This window comes from Xyrauchen texanus, chromosome 13, assembly GCF_025860055.1.
Source record: "Xyrauchen texanus isolate HMW12.3.18 chromosome 13, RBS_HiC_50CHRs, whole genome shotgun sequence".
NCBI lineage: Eukaryota > Metazoa > Chordata > Actinopteri > Cypriniformes > Catostomidae > Xyrauchen > Xyrauchen texanus.
In genome coordinates, this window is record NC_068288.1 from 22,109,624 (window position 1) to 22,126,238 (window position 16,615).

Sequence of the window (16,615 nt, forward strand, 5' to 3'; positions counted from 1 at the left end):
GTGAATGGGCACCAACATTTTGAAGCTCCAAAATCCACATAAAGGCATCATAAAAGTAATCCATATGACACCAGTTATTAAATCCATGTGTTCAGAAACTATATGATGGGTGTGGGTAAGAAACAGATCAATATTTAAGTCATTTTTCATCATAAATTAGCCTTCATTCCCAGTAGGAGGGTGATATGCACAAAACATTTTAATCACCAAAAACAGGAGAAATTGAAGAAAAAGGACTTAAATATGGATCTGTTTCTCACTCACACCTATCATATCGCTTTAAAAGATATGGATTTAATAGCGGAGTTATTGGAGTACTTTTATGTTTCTCTAATGTGGATTTTGGAGCTTCCAAATTTTGGCACCCATTCACTGGCATGGTATGGACCTACAGAGCTGAAATATACTTCTAAAAATCTTTGTGTTCAGCAGATGAAAGAAAGTCATACACATCTGGGATGGCATGAGGTGAGTAAAAGATGAGAGAATTAATATTTTTGGGAGAACAAACCCTTTATTTCTAATCACACATTGATTTTCTTATGTCTGGTTGGAGTAGTGAATCATAGCCTTTTGCTAACTTTGTACTATGCAATATGTAATATGTATTTACTAATGTATAAGTTATTTCAGATATGAAATTTGTTCACGAACACCAGACTGTTGTTTATTTTTGATTTCTGTCATTTAGCTGAGTGGTTCTTAACCTTTATGACTTCCAAGACCACCAATTGTCCAAAACAATTTGAAGGCCCCTAAGGAGACTAAGATATTTTCTTTGGTATATCTTCTGTGGTAATGATCACAAAGCTGCTTGTTTTCAAACTTTTTATAATTAAATTAAGCTAGAATATTTTTGTATAACTTATAAGTAATTTTAAGTAGGCCATGGCTTCATGGTTGAGAAACATTGATATAGCTTATGTTTAGTGTTCAGTGTGTTTTCAAATATGTAATTTCAAGTAAATCATCACTAAAATGAAAGAATTAACAACAATAAAGGACACGTTTTGCTCTGCATTGTCGTTTTTTTTTTTTTTTTTTTTTTTTAGCAGACATGCTTATTAAAGGGACCCTTGAAGCAGCCTGGGGTTAAGTGCCAGAAGTGCTCAAACAAGCAACCTTTCGATTACTCGAACCATTAAATCCCACCAGACTCCACGGCCAGTATGTGGACAAAAATTACATTTTGCTAACCAAGCAATGTCACAGTGAGCCATTATATTTTAATACATGTTCGTAACATATATATTTCAAGCATGGTATAAACTTGCAAGTCTTATGAACTACAGAGAGAATTTTCAATACGTAATGTGGGTGATAAGGCATGATGTCATGTTTTGTGGGTTCATATAGGATGACGTCACGTTTTGTGGGTTAATACAACATCGTGTGCGTGCGTGTGTGTGTGTGTGTGTGTGTGTGTGTGTGTGAGAGAGAGAGAGAGAGAGAGAGAGAGAGAGAGAGAGAGAGACACAGAGGTGAGGCCGCGCATGCGCAGCAGGTCTTGATCCTGACAGGCGATCCAGTGCAGCATTCCGGTTTCCAAACGCACAGAAGCTCCGCTTTTTACATCGCGCTATCCCTTTCAGAAATTGAAACCGGAGGGAACACGCTGGTAAAGAATAAACATGTCCGTGGGCAATGACTTTGGAAACCCTTTAAGGAAATTCAAACTCGTCTTTCTTGGAGAGCAAAGCGGTAGGTGTCACTATGGAAATTCCTACTTAAGTTTTAATTATAAGCTTCATGGTTTATTATTCCTAGAGGTTCTGCATGCACCTGCTTGAAGTAACATCATGATGATTAAGTTTTAGTTAACATCAAATAGACCGAATGTGGCCCGGGACGTTATGTTTAATCTGTATTAGGATTTGCATTTTTAATTGGACTAAACTTGGCGTATCGTTTTAACTCCGAACTTTAACCTGGCTTTCAGTGTTCTTTTTTTTGTTTGTTTGTTTATTTATTTTCCTTGCTGAATTATCAAGTGGGCTAATTCTTTAACTTTACTGAGTATCTGTTTAACTGTTTATTATTATACGTTTATTTGAAAGACTTATTTTTAATTCAATTCTTCTTTATACTATTGCAATCTCGGCTTGACTGCATGGTTTTTAATATTTAAAAAACTATATTGCATGTTTATATTTACTATAGCTTCATGGATTTAACTCATTGATGAGCATTTGCTGCACAAAAATGTAGATTTGTGTTTTTTTTAAAATGTACAACCAGGATGGAATAAAAGTTTCATAAAGGCCCATTTAAATGCATTTGCAGAGCCCTGTACTGTGCAAAATGTAGCTGATGTACTTACAGAACAGAATGAATAAATAAATAAATCTGGATGTTGAGAGACACACCCAGTGTGTGCCATTGAAAGAACTTATCTAGCTGCAGCCTGCAGACTCTGCCTTGTATTGTTTCTCTATGAAACCATGATAACAGTGATGACTGGTTCAGTTATCCCCTTATTTGAATGAATACATTTCAGTGAGTCCCACCAAATCTGAGTGTTATAAGTAGGTAAATTCATGTTTTGCTGGATAACTCTGCTGTCCCGGCATTCTGCCTACTGGCGTCATCCAAAAGCCTCATGAATCAAGCCTTCTGAATGTCTGTGGGACTTCAGTCTGAGATTGCACTGCGGAAGTGTGATTCGCACTGTGAGAGTAAACAATGGATGCTGCCATGTTACGGAGGCACTTCTTCTCTCCTGGGATTCTGATCCTGGCTTTATTTTGTTGTCTCTGTCTGAAGCCATTCGGTGTTGTTAAAGAGTAGCAAAAAGACCCTCCTCACTCCCTTTTCTGTGGATGTCAGTGGGAGTTGTTGATCCATGGATCGTGTATCATGATTGTGTATCAGGTTGTGGATCTTTTCCAATCTTTAGAGCCATAAACTCTGAAATTGTTTCCTTCTGTAGACTGCTGCAGCAGGGAGAGATGTCCTTGCTGAGTTTTCTATTTTAGTAAAATCAGAGAGAAGTGAGAGGTTATGGCATATTTTCTTATTTTAAAACAACACTATTCCCATCACATCTTATAACTTCAAATGCAATGTAAAGATGGAACTTGTCTTATTTATTTGCTTGAATTGGAGTTGTGAAAAATTTAACTTGATAGAATTTATTAAAGGTGCAGTCAGTAAATTTTTGCTCATGTCATCTTGGACTTACAGAGACACCTAGTGGTGTGGATGCAGCATTATTCAAAATCAATATTTTTCAGTTACAGATGCCATTGTAGAAATGTACTATTTACAATCCGCCATCATTAATTTAATCCATGAGTGAAAATGTCCAATAACAAGACGGTTACTGAGATTAAGCGAGGAGTATTTAGCTGATCATGTGATTCTAAAATGGCTGGACCCATGAGGGTGCCCCGCCCTTTGTAGGATACAACAGCTTTTATAAGGTTACTGATATGACTGGAGTCCTCATCTCATATGAGTGCTATACATATGTTTCAAAATTACAATTAATTTATTTAGGAGTAAACATTTTTTAATTAACCTTTAATTACAATTTCTGTTGTCCAAATTCTGTTGGGATATAATTTTACAGTTTCATGCATTGCTTTGATCTTCATATTTGTTTTACTTTTTAAATTGGGTGAATAATGTATTATAGGCTATTTACTGTTATGGCAGGTTCACATTGTGACAATTTGAGCATGAAGACAACATGTGTTCAGTTAACTAATTTTTCCCTTGGCATCAATGATAGAAATGCTCAATAGCATTAAAAAAATTTTTGCAGCTAAGACTCTAAGGTATTTGCCTATACAGTGATTGACTTTCAACCCTATTTTTTTAAACCTACCCTGAAAAATATTTGCCATCGTAAAAAGTGTGACAGACTACTGTGTCCTGGGCCTTCCCTAAGACAAAATTTGTTATTGCTGAATGACTGATCTGTTCACTGGGGAAGCACTTCAAAAAATCATCAGACCTTGTCCTGATTAGCAAAAGTCCTTTAAAACCATCTGTCTGTCAGTCATGACATGCTTAAGCACAGTCTTCTTTGAAACAGGTGATGCGGTGGCTTATTGTCAGATCCATCCAGTTTCTCAAAGCCTGCAAGACAGCTGCAATTACTGTGGAATGGCTTTAATGTGCTGCCCGTGACTTAAAGGAGAGATAAGCTGAGAGGATTTTTATTGACCAGTACAGACAGTGAGGTGTGTGTTATCCAGTAACACTGATAGTGAACCTCTTGCTGAATCACGCCGGTTTCACACATCCTCAGTGAGCGAGGCGTGAGCGGCACGTTTTTGTTTCGGCGCCCATAATAACAGATGACATCATTTACGCTGGGTTCACACATCCTCCTTGAGTGGGGCGGTCACGTTGGACGTTCACATTGGCCACGTGCGTCTCTTCTGCGAGAAACAGCAGTGCCTCTGTGCGAAAATTAAGTTATCTATGGGATTCTATGCCAAATTTATTCTTTAAAAAGTTCATAATAAGCTGAGGTTATTGCTGCTTCAAGAACAACAGCGGGCAGTCACGTGAGCTTCATCTTTATCAGCACACTTTGTTGTGATTTGTTAATGTTGTGTCTATACCGTATACACAGAATGGCAAAAGGCAGTTTATTAATTCTTTACTTTATTAAGTTATTTTATTGAGTTAACTTGCATGCAGACATATAAATTGTAGTGTACTATGTTCGGTTTGAATAATTTTGACTTGCTTTTGTGTCTTTTCTATAATATCCTGATTATTTTAGTGTTCTACTGCACCGAGAGCAGCTATGCAGTATCATTAATAATTTTTTTGTTTGCATTGCTGATTTAAGGAAAGTCATGGTTTTCTCTAATTACAAACTGTTACCACCAACAATGAGCACCTCTGCTCTGCCAGTAAACACATTGCCAATATGTGCTGTGTTGTTGACTTTCAAAAAGGGCCAGCAGTGTTTCATTCTACATGCTATTCCTCTCTTTGCCTTTTATTACCTTCAGAGACACATAATGCAACCATTTGTAGAGCAATTTGAGACATTGGATTGATTTTTCTCTTCAACTGTTCTTCATGCCTCTTTTTATTCCCTGTCTATGTACAACATATGAGTTTTATTGCATAATTGAAACCAGGGCTGGACTGGGAAGAGAAATCGGCCCGGGATTTTACATGGCAACTGGCCCAAAACTTGTCCATCGCTGTCCATTTCTGCATTTCACGGCAGCTCATTTTATCATATCACGGCCCATTCAGCATGTTTCGCGGCCGACCCACCGGCCTGCTCGGTTCTCCCGATGGCCAGTATGCCCCTGATTGGCCCCAAAGTGCGTCGGCACACGGGAAAATGCTCGGTATGCCAGATTACCAGTCCAGCCCTCATTGAAACTTAGACCACACATTACTGGCCTCATGCAACGAGAACTCCTTAAATTAAGCATATGCACTTGATACATTTATTTTGGTTTAAAGGAATATTTTGTAACTTAAACATGTGATGAATTTTATGTATGTAAAAATCTGTCATTATTTACTCACCTTCATATAGTTCCAAACCCATGTGAGTTTCTTTCTTCTATGGAACTCAAAAGGAAATAAAATAATGATTGATCTATTGACTGAATTAAATACAATTGCAGTGGATAGTGATTCACTTGAATTCTTAATTCTTAATAAAGCACCCAAATGTGTCATAAAAGTAGTCTGTGAAACTTGTGTCAAGAACCAATGAGGTTTGATGTTATCGCCACAGCTGCCATATATTGGATGTCAGCGCTGTTTACAGACTTTATCAATTATTTGATTTGTAAGTGAATAAGGACTCAAATTATGGTCTGTTCAATATAGAAAATGATTGTATGACTTAGTATGTGACACATTATTCACATGGACTACTTCTATGATACTTTTGTGGTTTACTAAATGTTAAAGTGAGTCACTATATACTTCCATTGTATTAAATACAGTCAACAGAGTACCCGTTAAATTGTTTCCTTTTGTTTGGTTTGGATCGACATGAGGGTGGTAAATAATGATAGAATATCATTTTAAAATTTTTTTTTAATTTGGGGATTTCCGTAAAAATTATTTAAACAAGTGTAACAGTATAAAAATTATTTTGCTCCCTTAAACCTTAACTAGAACATGCAGTATTTGCATATCAGCATGCAATAGTTCAATTCCCTATGGTTAAATACCAGCACATACACAAACACAGCTTGTTGAGTGTACACCCCTCTCACCATTTTGCCTAATGTGTACAAATATATATTTTCCTCTGAGTGTTAGATTTAATGTGTTCAGGCTAAGTACTGCTAATGTCAGCACAGTTCTTAATCACTCCACACATTGCTAATGCATAGTAATTACCAGCACTCATGCCTAATATATGTAAGACTTGCCTTACTTTGAGAGGCCAGTATGCATGGACAGCATTTTGTTAAGCAGGTATGGGTGATTACCTGATGGAGATATTGAAATTGAGGTGAAAGATTATGGAGAAGATAGATGCAATGTGGAAAAGCAGATACGATGATATTGGAGAAGGTGAGGCCATAAAGGATTAATGAAGGAAATCCAACACATGGAAGATCTGAAATGCCATTTAAATGGCTCTAAAATGTGTGAGACTCCAGAATTAGAATAGTTTTTTAGTGGCTAGGTAAAACTGTATCACAAGGAATTTGACTTGGAGTTGCTGACACTGGAGAGACATTAAAGGGATATTTAGTCTCCCTCTTATTGTTCCAGACCAAAATGACAGCATCAGTCACCATTCACTTTCATTGTATATATGGCAGGAAATTTAACTTTAAAGAGAATGGTGACTGAGACTAACATACTTCCTAATATCTCCTTTTGCGTTCTACAGAAGAAAGTCAAACAGGTTTTGAACAACATGGGGTTGAGTATATAATAACAGAACTTTCATTTTTGGGTGAACTCTCCATTTAAATAAGACATTTAGAAAGTATTAAAATAAGTTGACTGTAGTAAATACAAAATATAAAAATGGATATTAATAGTGGGATAAGTAGAAATTAAAAAATATAAATGTATGGTGAATCTGGACAGTAAAGAGGCTGTTGTGTACCAGACAAAGAAGCTACATGAAGAAGCTATCCAAGGTGCTGAATAAACCCTCCCCAGCCTCATCCTCCCTCCTAAGCTTTAACAGGCCAGACTTTAGGTCCTTCACTAGGCCAGTAGATGAAGTAGGCTCTCTGAACAGGTCTCCAGTCTGTATGTGGAAGATGGAAACTTATCACACTGCGTCACACACTTCACCACTTCTGGAGCCTTTTTATGTCCTGTCCGCTCACTTGGTTCCAGACACATTTAAGCTGGGCAGATACAGCGAGTTTGACTGGGTCTCATTTCTCGCTTGCAGCACATATAATATTATTGCAGTCGTGAATCCTGTCTGATCAGAAACCATGAGTTATAAATGCCAGTGACTGGGTTGAGGGAGGCTGGAACAGCTGAGAAAAAACCCAGTGACTAGTCACTATGTTCCAGCCCATAGAGCTCTGAAAAAGCCGTCTGGAGGAGTGTCATGTGGGAGTTAATTCAAGATGGCGCCACGGACGGCAGCCTTGGTGTGGAGCTCTCCAATTCTTTTGTTGTTTTTGTTTGTTTTTCCTATGTTTAATCATTATTTTCCAACCAGTTTTACCAGGGTAGAATTCTTTTCCCGGTTTTTGACTATTTGGTCTGTAAGGTTGAGGTAGGCTGAGAGGATTCCATTTGCTGGTCTTTATTCAAATACTCCAAGTCATAAACATCAATCGTAGTTGGATCACAGGCTTTAGTCAAAACACATATAAATCGGTCCACAAGCAAATAAATCGAAAACAGTAAGCCAAAACTTAAGTCCAGAAAATGTAAGCAATGATCGTAACAGGAGGCCTACACAAAGACATGGAGAAAAACTCTTGTAATGGCAGTGGAACTGGCAATACTTCACAACATTTTACTGTGTGCATATGGCTTATATACATGGTGAATGACCAAACAGGAACTGATGTGGCAGGAACAGGAAGTGACAGAGTTTAATATTCAGGTGAGTGCTCCCTCTGGTGGACAGGAGCCTGTTCAGATGTTACATGGACATTTTGCTGGACATTTTATTCTGAGGTACAGCATGTGTTGTTCAAGCACACTATGAGATGCAATCATGGGAAGGGAGCCGGTGCACTGGTCAAGCACCAAGTTCAAGACTTTTCAAACTATGCTGCCTTGTGCGTCACAGAAACCAGCCTGAATGAAGCAATTCCGGACAGCACTTTGCATCTGCTGGGCTTTCAGCTGTTCTGAGCGGTTCACATTGCGGAGTTAACTGGGAAAACGAGAGGCAGTGGAACATGCTTTTACATCAATGAAAGTTGGTGTACCGATGTATCAGACTGTAAAAAGCTGGACCAATGAAGCAGAGCTGGACCTAAAAGCCTGCTATGACTGCACTGATTGGAGTATTTTTGAAGCTGCAGACAACAATCTGGACGAGCTCACAGTTACTGTGACATCATATAGAAGTTTCTGTGAGGATATGTGCATTCCTATTAGGACTTATTTAAAATTCCACAATGACAAACCATAGTTAACAGCAAAACTCAGACAGATTCATCAGGCCAAAGAGGATGCTTACAGATGTGGGGATAAAACCTTATACAGTCATGCCAGAAATACTTTGACAAAGGTGATTAGAGTGCCTAAAAGAAGCTACTCTGAGAAGCTGGAAAACAAGTTTTCAGCAAACGACCCTGCATCAGTGTGGAAAGGCATGAAAGACATTACTAAATACAAGACACCATCCCCCATCACTGTAGGCTGATGACCTGAATGTATTTTACTGTATATTTGAAAAGGCTAGTCTCACACCCCACACCTGCTCTGACCTTCACTTCACACAAACATCAACACCTCCTTCAACTACCCTCCTGCTACTCAACCTGCACTTAAGATCTGTGAAGAGGATGTGTGCTGGATCTTCCAGAAACAAAAGACAAGGAAAGCACAGGGCACAGATGGTGTTTCACCCACTTTTCTAAAATCCTGTGCTGACCAACTGGCCCCCATCTTCACACAGATCTTCAACAGATCACAGGAGAAGTGTGAAGTTCCCTGCTTCTTCAAACATTCCACCATCTTCCCTGTCCCAAAGAAACCCAAAATCACAGGACTTAATGACTACAGACCCGTTGCTTTGAGGTCTGTGGTCATGAAGTCATTTGAGAGACTAGTGTTTGTGTCTGACGGACAGGCAGCAGATAGTGAGACTGGGGAAATTCATTTCCAGCACCTGTACGATCAGCACTGGCACCCCCCAGGGATGTGTGCTCTTCCCACTACTCCTCTCCCTGTACACAAATGACTGCACCGTTAAGGACCCCTTTGCCAAGCTCATGAAGTTTGCAAACAACACTACTGTCATCAACCTCATCCAGGGTGCTGATAAGTCTGCATACAGAAGGGAGGTTTAACAGCTGGCTGTCTGATGCAGTCAAAGCAACCTGGAGCTGAACACTCACAAAACAGTGCAGATAATTGTGGACTTCAGGAGGAACATCACAACATTGACCCCACTCACCATTCTGAACTGTACTGTGGCAGCAGTAGAGTCATTCAGGTTCCTGGGATCCACCATCTCACAGGGCCTAAAGTGGAAGACCCACACTGACATTGTGAAAAAGGCACAGCAGAGGTTGTAAAATCAGACATCAGAAGACTACAAAGGACAGTTCGGACTGCTGAGCAGATTATTGATTGCACCGTGCCCTCCCTTCAATAACTGCACACTTCCAGGTGGCCTGGCTTGCTCAGCGAATAAAGGTGCTGACTACTACCTCCGGAGTCGTGAGTTCGAATCCAGGGCATGCTGAGTCAGGTCTCCTAAGCAACCAAATTTGTCGGGTTAGTAGAGTCACAGGGGGTAACCTCATCGTGGTTGCTATAATGTGTAGTTCTCGTTCTCGTTGTGGCGCGTGGTGAGTTGTGCGTGGATGCCATGGAGAATAGCGTTAACGTCTCTGCGGTAACACGCTGAACAAGCCATGTGATGAGATGCGTGGATTTACGGTCACAGACACGGAGGCAACTGAGATTTGTCCTCTGCCACCCAGATTTAGGCGAGTCACCACGCCACCATGAGGACTTGGAGTGCATTGGGAATTGGGCATTCCAATGCCCAATGGAAAAGGGCTGGAAAAATCACTCTGGACCCCACTCACCCAGCCTACTACCTTTTTGAACTGTTGCCTTCTGGCCGGTGCTACACAGTACTGCACACCAGAAACTTCAGGCACAAGAATAGTTTTTCCCTCAGGCTATCCATCTCATGAACAGTCAAAACTGTCCCATTGAGCAATAATTATGTGAAATACACAGCTTAGTCTATTTATATTTATCCAACATATCCTACCTCTTCTGCCATTACATTCTCTTGCACTATCTGTATATAACAGATTTGTATTTGTTTGTTTTTTGTATTTCTTTTTTCTTATTGTGTATGTCTATATATACTTTTCTATTTGCTTTTTATTTTTATTAAATTGTTTTATTATCTCTGTCTTGTTGTTTTATAGTTTTTGCACTGGAAGCTTCTGTCACAAGACAAATTCCTTTTACTGTATATGTATGTGTATATATATATATATATATATATATATATATATATATATATATATATATATATACATACAGTATATGTATATAGTAGTGATGAAAATTCTTGGCCAAAACTTAAACCGAAAATTCATGACACACTAGGCCAAAAACCGAACACCGAAAATTATTATTTAAAATGAGAATTTCTTTTGGAATAATGAAAAAAAATCTACATGTTGTTATTATTAGGGATGCACCAAAACTTTTTTCAAATCTACACATTTCAATATAAAATAGAGTAGACAGAGATGAATAACAAAAATATTTGTGTAGCATGTTAAGAAAACCTTTATTATAAACTGCTCAACTGGATAATGTGGCAGCAAATTTCACAGTAATTTCAGTGAAAATCTTCAGAGAGCATTAAGCCAGTTAGTTCTATTGGCACATTGTTTTTCCATACAAAGTATTTGGACTGTATTCTTTTAACTATTTTGTGTTCATTTTAGTTGTGATTATTGTGATTTGTGATTACTCAGTCAATGTAAATATTACTGTATTTTAATAATAATAATGATAATAAAGTTATTTTATACAATAATAACATTTGAGTAATTTATTAACTTTAAAACCTCTCGCTTTATTTTGGCAGGACATTCCAGGAAGTTCTTTGAGCTGTGCTAAAAACAGTAGCTTCATGAGCCATTTGTGCTTTGAGTGTGTCAACAACAGAGCAGCGCTCTGCACTGCGCATGCAGACAATATATTTACTTATTAAATGAATCCTTTTATATTGACAAAATTATATGGCTTCCAGAGACTTTGTACAAAATACACAAGTTATATGGATTACGATAATAGTACTTTTAGGCTTCTTTAATATCGGATTGGAGCTTGACAGTAACGGCTATGACACACAATTACCTTATTCATGCTAGCGCCATATTTTATTTTTAATGGGAATGACAATGAGGCTGTACTGAATAGTAGTAGCCTACATAGTACAGGAAGTAAAATTCTAAACTGAGAGTGAGGAGCAAATATTTATAATTCTTGAAGGATAAAACGAGTGTGGAATGAATCTCTCTGTCCAATCTTTACTAATTCATTAGCTGTCTATTTTGCCTGTTTGTTAATATTTATGCATTTTTGCATTTGTGGCTAAATCTTCAGGTGGCAAGTCAGATGGCCTGTGCTTTTTGAGGAAGCAATCTCCTGCAAGCTTCCTAAGTCAGAGTAATGAAGCAGGCCTTTGTTAGTGTCTCGTACTCAATTATCACATTAACTTATAGTTGTCTATCAGCAGGCAGCCTGCAGTATGATCTCCTAGATACATTCATCCAAAATACCAGCCATTTATCCCATTCATAAGTGGTTTGATTCTTCAGCCAACACTCATTGAAGTTGACTGTCTTTAGTTCATTATAGGACAGATGACCACTGTGAATGATGATATTATGTTGCCCACATAAATTTTCTGACTCACTGAGTCAGTTGCACAGGCTTGGATCAGCTCATATACACGCTCAAACAAATGTGTCAATCAGCATGTTTCCAGGCAACAGTGTTCAGAGAAAATCTAACCAGTATTGCTGTACACTCACACAGCAGGTCAGGGTTAGTGTTTACCACGAGAAGTCTAATTTATTCTGTCTATTGATTCATTGGGAGGTTTGCTCAGGATGTTCGAGATAATTGCAGAGATGCAATGAAACATACACCTTCTGAATTTCCTCTTGTCCATTTGATTTTGCCGGTTCTTGATTTGTGTTAAAGATATCCCATTAAAACAGTGTTCACACACTTTTTGACAAGGAATTTTCATGACTTCTCCGTTATCTTTTCTGTCATTCAATAGCACTAGATTAGGATCTTATAAAACACAATTTTGAAAGAGATTGCTGGTGCAGATTTTCATTTGTATGTCAGGTAATTGCTGCAATTGGTTTGAATTTAAACAGTTCAAACAATTAGTGTACAGATGTTTTCAAAAAGACATATAAAGGACAGAATAATGTTATCACACTGGCTACTAGTGTTACTCTACATGCAAACTGTTTGTACTATGAATTTGGCTACAGGAGGTCAAAAGTTCTGCTGCTAATATTGGTCTGTGCTTACTGAAATTTGAACTACTGCCCCAAGTGACCGAAGCTAAAAGAGTATTTGAGGTGAAATGTCCACAGGGTGATGCCAAAAGCGAGTTGTGTTTTTAGTTGTAAATTCTGAAATACAGCAAAGTCTTTTTAGCAAGTCAGGTCACTCGGCGGCCATCTTTGGAATGCTCCTGGTCAGCTATTTTTCTATGTAAACAAGCGACATACAACTGCAGCTCCTTTCTGCTTAAATGGGGAAAGACTGAAATCTTAAAAATGGTTGGTCAAGATTATGAGAGAAGAACATAATTTAAATCAGCAGTAAAATCTGACAACATTGTTATCATAAATTGTGCTTCTTTACCTCAGATTACACTATAAAACGCAATTCTACCAGCCTGTTTAGCTAATGCGCATGCATGTTATTGAGTTGATTGACAGGTGATGTCTGTATCTAAAAGGTGATTGGCTCTTTTACTTGTAAGGCAGGACTTCCTTTCTACATCCAACATCCAGTATCTCCCATTTAATTTTTATTATTTGAGTGAAAATGCAACCTCAGTATTATAGGCTACTCACCATTGTGTATGTCAATGTTACTTCTTGGTTTACACAAGACCCCAACATTTCTTGTTTCCATGGGTACAGAACCCATGTCTTAGAGATTGCGGCAGTAGCACCACAGGGAAAGTTGCACACTTTTGAACTGATGTAAAAACGTCTGATGTGAGATGGCACTTGTTAGTATTACAGGATAATTTGGCAGCCATATCACCCTGCAGCTCTTGCCTGGTTTCCCACTAAAGCTAAGCAGCGTTGAGCCTGGCCAGTACCTGGATGGGAGACCTCCTGGGGAAAACCAAGTTTGCTGCTGGAAGTGGTATTAGGGAGGCCAGCAGGGGGTGCTCACCCTACGGTTTGTGTGGGTCCTAATGCCCCAGTATAGTGACGGGGACACTTTACTGTAAAAAGGCACCGTCCTTCGGATGAGATTTTAAACCGAGGTCCTGACTCTCTGTGGTCATTAAAAATCCCCCCATTGGCCCCCTATCTATCATGGCCTCGTATTAATCTCCATCCCTGAATTGGCTACATCACTCTACTCTCTCATCCCCACCAATAGCTGGCTGCCGTCGCATCATCCCTATACTATGTAAAGTGCTTTGAGTGCCTAGAAAAGCGCTATATAAATGTAAGGAATTATTATTATTATTATATGGGAAATGGTGCATGTCAATAATTCAGTAGAATTGGTTTGATTTCAAAGTACATGGACATTTGGAAGCAGCATGTCGATTGTAGTCATGTTACCACATGAGCATTTACAAAATGCAATGTCTAGCCAATTAAATATTTCAGAGCAGAGGAAAATCTACAAATATATATATTTACTGTAGACATTTCCATTATTTCTCCAGGCCTGGACATCATAACTTTAAAATTCCCTGATATTTATTGGTTTTCCCTGACTGTTAGAACCCTGTTACAAACAAAAACAGCTTCCTCTGTTTTTGTTTTTGTTTAAGACTTATGGAACTAATGAAGTAACTGCTGCATTACTTGTAAAGTGCATACAACCAATCTTTGAATGTCAGATCCTCTAGTCCAGAGGGTTTATGGTCTAGTCACACACAGATTAAATCTTTGCATTATCTAACAAAGTGACAGTCAGTACATTTGCCTGAGGTTTTTTCAATGCTTTATGAAAGAGATTAAAAAATATCTGCAGGCCTCTTGGGGTGCTCCTAGCAGATCTAGAGCCATCATATTCCTGTTGAAATCAACAAGACTATGAAATATTTTGCCTCAAAGATTTTGAGGGACTTTTGAATGGATTGTAGTTGTGGTTTTCTAACCATTTCTACTTAATATTCATATAGCTAATTGTTATGTTAGGTACTCCATTTTCCATTGGAGCTCTTAATGATTTATGGTAATAAGCAATGCACATTGTGTTAAAATATGAGATCGGCTTTTGTAATATAAATATAAAATACCTTCAAGCTGTTGCAAAACCTGTATGACTTTCTTATTTCAGTGGATATTAAAAGTAGATATTAGGGAGTTTCAGCCACCATTAACTTTTATTGAATAAAAAAACGTTAACTAAACATTTAGCTTAACATCTCCTTTTTTGATCCATGGCAGAGAAAAATTCATACAGACTCAAGAATGAGCAGTGGTTACAGAAATGTATTTTTTAAATGAACTGCTCTTTAACTACCTGTTAAAGGTACTGCCAATAACAAATATATAAATATTATTCAGCACATTCAGCTTATTCACAGCAGCGGCATATTTGATTTTTGACGCGAATGACAACGAGGATGTGAGGGGTAGACGTACAGTCTCTTCGATGGGCTATACTGCTGTTTAAAGTGTTTTTGGATCGTTCCGCAGAGAAAACATTGAAAACGTATCTTTCTAAGAACTTTCAGTAGACAAAAAACTCCAGACAACACGAGTTGTGGAAAATTAGATTGGATCTTGGAGCTTTTTACAGATTTATACCATGCGTGCCATTGAAGAGATGGTGAGTCTATAGTGTCATGTCTTGCTGGAACACCAGTGGCTAAAGAGAAGGGTCACAATATGTAAGCAATAAGGTACGAGAGGCTGTGCTGTATCGTGAATAAGTAACGGCTGAAGGGCGTTGTTAGGCACGACGCGAAGCGGAGTGCCTGCAACCCCTTCAGCCGTTACTTATTCACGATACAGCACTTGCCTCGAGTACCTTATTGCTTTTATAAAACGGTTACCACACAATATTAAAGAAAAAAAAATGTATTAGTGGAAATTTCATGAAGTTAAATCAATAAAAGCATTCCTTCCGCTAGAAAAAAATAGTCCCTGACCGTGAACAACAACGTTCCAATATGTAATATGCATGAAAGCTCAAATAAAAACAACAAACCGTTGCAGAATGAGTCTGGAATGAGTTCTCGGTTCCCCTCTTTTCCTCTACGTCCGAAGTGTAACTGCACGTCAAACCAGACTTTGTTTACGAGTCCTTCAGGTGTGTTAGGATTAAGCGCATCGGACAGTTTTATGGTGCTGAAATCTTTAGTAGAAATCGGTGTGTGATGCTCCGTTTTATCACGACCCTTTCTTCTCATTGTCTTTACGACTCCATTGAAAACATTATTGGATGAGGTGAATTCGCTGTCTCTCATCAGACACCAGGACAAACTCAAAGGTGGATCATTCAGGAATCTGTTCAGACCCGCACGTAACGCTACATAGATACTGATCCCATATTTTTCGCCTTTGGAGCTTCTGACAGTTCCGTAGAAGTCACGGAGAGGCCTTAAAAATTCTTAAATGTAATTTCTTCGAACCTGCAGATACCCTGCTTAGCACAACTGGAAAGTTCTCTAATTATAAATCACCCCATTGTGATTGATTAGCTTTACCAATATCACCCCTGCAAGCCTCTCTCTCTCTTTCTCTCTCTCTTTCTCTCTCTCTTTTAAACTCACAGCACTTGCTTCTCCCTTTAATGTTCAGAGATGCCCTCTTGCATTTTAATGAGACTCACAAGCAAGTTATCTTTGTCTCATTTGCACTCTCTCTCTCTCCATTGCTCTGTTTTCTTGTCTCTTTTTTTGCTTTCACTCTCCCCTGATTCTTTTCTCTCATTTCAATTCAATGGGCTTTATTGGCATGACAGTTTCAAAAACAACGTTGCCAAAGCATCATATAGAATAAATAAAATAAAATAAAAGCAAAATACATTTTGTCCAATAACTTGGACAGTATATAATATGTAATATATAATTAACAGCAATATATAGATTATTATTATTATTATTTATTTGACCACATCACATTGTGTGTGTGTGTGTGTGTGTGTGTTTGTCCAGATCTCTCGCTCTCGCTCGCTCGCTCCCCTCCCTCTCTCTCTGGCTCACTTTGTTTTAGTTTTTTTTATACCTGTCTGTATC

The 16,615-nt window shown here is 38.3% G+C and overlaps 1 protein-coding gene across 2 annotated transcripts in view; it reads left to right on the forward strand.

Moving 5' to 3' along the window:
- The first annotated feature begins 1,512 nt into the window (after nucleotides 1-1,512).
- Nucleotides 1,513-16,615, forward strand: part of rab6ba (RAB6B, member RAS oncogene family a) — a 139,259-nt gene continuing 124,156 nt past the window's right edge. For both annotated transcript variants that reach the window (XM_052141269.1, XM_052141270.1), the window contains exon 1: nucleotides 1,513-1,701. In XM_052141269.1, coding sequence (XP_051997229.1) covers nucleotides 1,632-1,701 — 70 coding nt within the window. In that variant the 5' untranslated portion in view covers nucleotides 1,513-1,631. The remainder of the gene's footprint in view (nucleotides 1,702-16,615) is intronic.